Source organism: Mizuhopecten yessoensis, unplaced genomic scaffold (assembly GCF_002113885.1).
Source record: "Mizuhopecten yessoensis strain PY_sf001 unplaced genomic scaffold, ASM211388v2 scaffold4513, whole genome shotgun sequence".
NCBI lineage: Eukaryota > Metazoa > Mollusca > Bivalvia > Pectinida > Pectinidae > Mizuhopecten > Mizuhopecten yessoensis.
This window is the reverse complement of record NW_018405584.1, coordinates 340337-345097: the sequence shown is the minus strand read 5'-3', so window position 1 is coordinate 345097 and position 4761 is coordinate 340337. Positions and strand designations below refer to the sequence as shown.

The 4761-nt window shown below is 37.5% G+C and overlaps 1 protein-coding gene across 1 annotated transcript in view; it reads left to right on the top strand.

The window, feature by feature from the left end:
• LOC110449172 (retinol dehydrogenase 13-like) overlaps window positions 1-4548 on the top strand; it is a 39338-nt gene extending 34790 nt beyond the window's left edge. The window contains exons 8-11 of the mRNA XM_021495854.1: window positions 1-26; window positions 1614-1823; window positions 2447-2654; window positions 3507-4548. Coding sequence (XP_021351529.1) covers window positions 1-26; window positions 1614-1823; window positions 2447-2654; window positions 3507-3606 — 544 coding nt within the window. The 3' untranslated portion in view covers window positions 3607-4548. The remainder of the gene's footprint in view (window positions 27-1613; window positions 1824-2446; window positions 2655-3506) is intronic.
• Window positions 4549-4761: the final 213 nt, after the last annotated feature.

Here is a 4761-nt window from a genome sequence, read left to right as displayed (position 1 = left end):
GCTACACATGGGAGTCAATCACTTCGGTAAGTATAGAGCTACACATGGGAGTCAATCACTTCGGTAAGTATGGGCTACATATGGGTGTCAATCACTTCGGTAAGTATAGGGCTACACATGGGAGTCAATCACTTCGGTAAGTATAGGGCTACACATGGGAGTCAATCACTTCGATAAGTATAGGGCTACACATGGGAGTCGATCACTTCGGTAAGTATAGAGCTACACATGGGAGTCAATCACTTCAGTAAGTATAGAGCAACACATGGGAGGCAATCACTTCGGTCAGTATAGAGCTACACATGGGAGTCAATCACTTTGGTAAGTATAGAGATACACATGGGAGTCGATCACTTCGGTAAGTATAGAGCTACACATGGGAGTCAATCACTTCGGTAAGTATAGGGCTACACATGGTAGTCAATCACTTCGGTCAGTATAGATCTACACATGGTAGTCAATCACTTCAGTAAGTATAGAGCAACACATGGGAGTCAATCACTTCGGTCAGTATAGAGCTACACATGGGAGTCAAACACTTCGGTAAGTATAGAGCTACACATGGGAGTCAATCACTTCGGTAAGTATTGGCTACATATGGGTGTCAATCACTTCGGTAAGTATAGAGCTACACATGGGAGTCAAACACTTCGGTGAGTATAGAGCTACACATGGGAGTCAATCACTTCGGTGAGTATATAGCTACACATGGGAGTCAATCACTTCGGTAATTATAGAGCTACACATGGGAGTCAGAGCTACACATGGGAGTCAATCACTTCGGTCAGTATAGGGCTACACATGGGAGTCAAACACTTCGGTAAGTATAGAGCTACACATGGGAGTTAATCACTTTGGTAAGTTTAGAGCTACACATGGGAGTCCATCACTTCGGTCAGTATAGAGCTACACATGGAAGTCAATCACTTCGGTAAGTATAGAGCTACACATGGTAGTCAATCACTTCGGTAAGTATAGAGCAACACATGGGAGTCAATCACTTTGGTAAGTATAGAGCTACACATGGGAGTTAATCACTTCGGGAAGTACAGAGCTACACATGGGAGTGAATCACTTTGGTAAGTATAGAGCTACACATGGGAGGTAATCACTTCGGTAAGTACAGAGCTACACATGGGCTACACATGGGAGTCAATCACTTTGGTAAGTATAGGGCTACACATGGGAGTCAATCACTTTGGTAAGTATAGAGCAACACATGGGAGTTAATCACTTCGGTAAGTATAGAGCTACACATAGGAGTTAATCACTTTGGTAAGTATAGAGCTACACATGGGAGTTAATCACTTCGGTAAGTACAGAGCTACACATGGGAGTTAATCACTTTGGTAAGTATAGAGCTACACATGGGAGTCCATCACTTCGGTCAGTATACTGAAACTTTAATTGTTGCATTGTTATTTTTTGTGTGGCAAAAGGCTGGGTACATTTTTTATTTTTAAATTAGCTAGAAAAAAAAGAAAAAAAGATACAATGGGACAGTGTTGGTATACCTGATCCTGAATCAATTTGCATATTTTTTATGAAAAAAATAAAGTGATGCTTTATTATTGTTCACATGCCTGGTACTCGTGATTTTGTTTTTGTTGCAGGAAGTTTCCTCCTAACACAACTTCTGCTGGACAAATTAAAAAAAAGTGCTCCTAGTCGGATAATCAATCTTACAAGTTTAAGTTATAAAACCTCAGATATCAATTTCGAAGACTTAAATTCGGACAATAGTTACAATAAAACTGAAGCATACAAACAGAGCAAGCTTGCATTGGTCCTAAGTACCAAGGAAATAGCTGAAAGACTTGAAGGTAAGACTGATACACGTAAGATTGGAAAGTGCTGTTATTAAACTCAGTGCTCCTCACATTCATGTTTTGATTATTATTCAGTTTTGCTGGAGTTTCAAATAACCTTACCAGTATCCAGTTCTGCTGGACTTTCAATTGCCCACCTTCTATGTCGTTTTTACAAGCTGATCAGAAAAGTGTGTACTTTTTCCTCCTAATGATTCTGTGTTTATAAATACAGTAGAACCTCAGTGTAATGCTCCTTGTCTCATTTACCACCTCCATCACTACCAAATTACTGGGTACAGGCACATTCCTGCTGCAGTTTAATTTTCGCCTTTTTCGTCCTCCATAACACGAGTGAATTTATCATCACAGCAAACATTAGTAAACAGCATAAAAAACATACAACTAAATGTAAAGACAAAATTAACACTGGTCGAAAACTGATTTCATGGGTGAAGGGCAAAAGTTTGACCCACTAAAAGGTCCTCATATTTTTTAGAATTCCTTTATGAAATTCCCTCAATTTATTGTCAAACCCCTTTATAATGCCAAAATGTCTCTGTGAAAATGTTGGCAGTATAACAAGGTTTTACTGTATGTGTATCAACCTCTTCAAATGATTGTATTATTATGAACAGGCACTGGAGTGACTGCCAACCTGGTGTACCCAGGAATCGTAGAAACTGGTATCAGCAGACACACAGGATTTCAGAAATCCTACTTGTCCTGGTTTGTCATCGGCCCTTGGGCATGGCTAGTCAAAAAATCGCCAGAGCAGGGTGCCCAGACTGTAATTTATGCTGCCGTAGAACCCAGCATTGAAAAAGTCAATGGCAAAATCTTCATGTAAGTATTTGTATGAATTTTGAAACTGTAACATTGTTTTGAGTCATATTGAATAATTCAGGTTAACAAGAGTAATGCAGGATGGAACAAGGTATGTCTGTACCATGCCAAACTGATAAATTTAAAATCCTTATGATGCATTATTTTATCTAAATTAAAAAAAAATATGGAAATGTGAGAAGAAGAAAGAATATTTGTACTGTTCCTCAGTAAAGTTGAGAACTGTTCCTAGCATTTGGTGAAAGGAGAAAGCATGCTGTACTTGATCAACTGAGGCTGAAAGGAATAGATCTATAAATATATCCTTTATTACGGTTGAAACAATAGGATTTGCAACGGAATTGCTTCCCTTTGTCCATGTTTCAAATCAAGAATTTTCCAATTTAATATCAATTCATCTTACATAATTAAAACCAAAGATATATCTGATTTCTCATTAATTATTTGCAATCAGAATCTTGTCTTATTTGACCAAGTTATTGTGCAGAAACCGTCGACCGATTAGATTGCATTGTGCCACTAAATTACACACAGATTAAGCTTAGTCTTTGCCATTGTATTATATAAATATATTGGCCAAGTTTCATCTGAATCTTACCCTTATTTTTATTGTTCAATTGAATAATCTTTCAGCTAACATTTAACTTGAAATGATTGATTCAAATACACGATTTCATGGTCTTCAGCAAAAGCCTGTTATTAGTTTTGAAAACGGTCAGTATAGACTAAACTCATCCTGAGTTATTTGAAGCAAAAATGTGAAAAATAAAGTTAACGCATACACCAAATTTGATTTACACACTTGTGTTATCCATGTTTATGGTAAACTTATGTCTTGTTATTTGTTTCAAGTGATCTGGGAGAACAGGAAATCCCCTACCTGCGTGAGAAAGATCTGGCAGATTCCAAACGATTGTATGCTATCAGCCAAAGATGGACACGGCTTACGTGACGACGTAGGATCTAGGTACATGTATTAATTACCCAGCTGTCCTAACATTGACTTGGGTGTTTTATCTTTCATGAAAGATTCTGTGTCATCTTCGTTTGGCTGCACTAAAATCCGACAGCTTCAATATGAAGCACACACTCTGATGAACATTTTTGCTGGCTAAGACTTAGATCAGAAATCCACAACTATCCGTAAATTACAGACAAACCTCCAACAGAAATATTAAATATTTTTACGCTATATTTTCATTATCAACAGATTAATTTCGTCATAAGTGATTGTTGCACGAAACTCTGACAGCTTCAATATGAAGGACAATTTCTGATGATTATTTCTCCGGCTAAGACTTGGATTACAAACAGAACTCCAATTGAAATATTAAGGATTTTACACTACATGTAATTTATCATTACCAACAGGAAAAAAAATCATCAAAAGTGATAGTTTTCATTGTTAAGTGTGAAAGTTTATGTTTTCTCTTGGAGACTATCCAATGTTTGATGGCTTATTACGATTTACAAATACAATCAAATGAGTTCATTCTCATATAAAATTCAATGCTTTTAGTAAGACATTATTAGTCATTACAGGGGGGAACTGATAACAAATCTAAATATTGATGTATATAATGATGATGTGTCCCCATGAGATGATATTTCATTGTGAAATAACTCAAATCTTACTTTGATTGGCAGAGAGCTATACTATCTGTTAATTGTTTGGAAGTATAGGCATAACAGTCAAACCTGTTCATTAAGGCCACCTACAGGAGGGGAAAATGGTGTTGATAGACCTGTGGTCTTTGTAGACAGGTGGTGTTTACTGACAGTTCATCATTATAGACTATAATTATATAAGTTGAGGTTTTTATATACTGTTTTATCACAATCTAGGCTGTAGGTTGTCTCAAAAGCTGTTCACAAATTATTATCCATGGTTATTGGGCCTTTGCAATAAGCCAATACCTTTCTTAACTCCATGGGGAGCATACAGCCAGTGCTGCCATTTTGGCGCTCACAGCTAGGATTCAACAATTCCAGCACTGCCCAACCACACACTCATTTACAGCTGAGTAGACTGGAACAAGTGGAGTAAAGTATCTTGTTCAAAGAAACAACACAGTGCTGTGCCCTGACTCGAACCCGCAACCCTTCG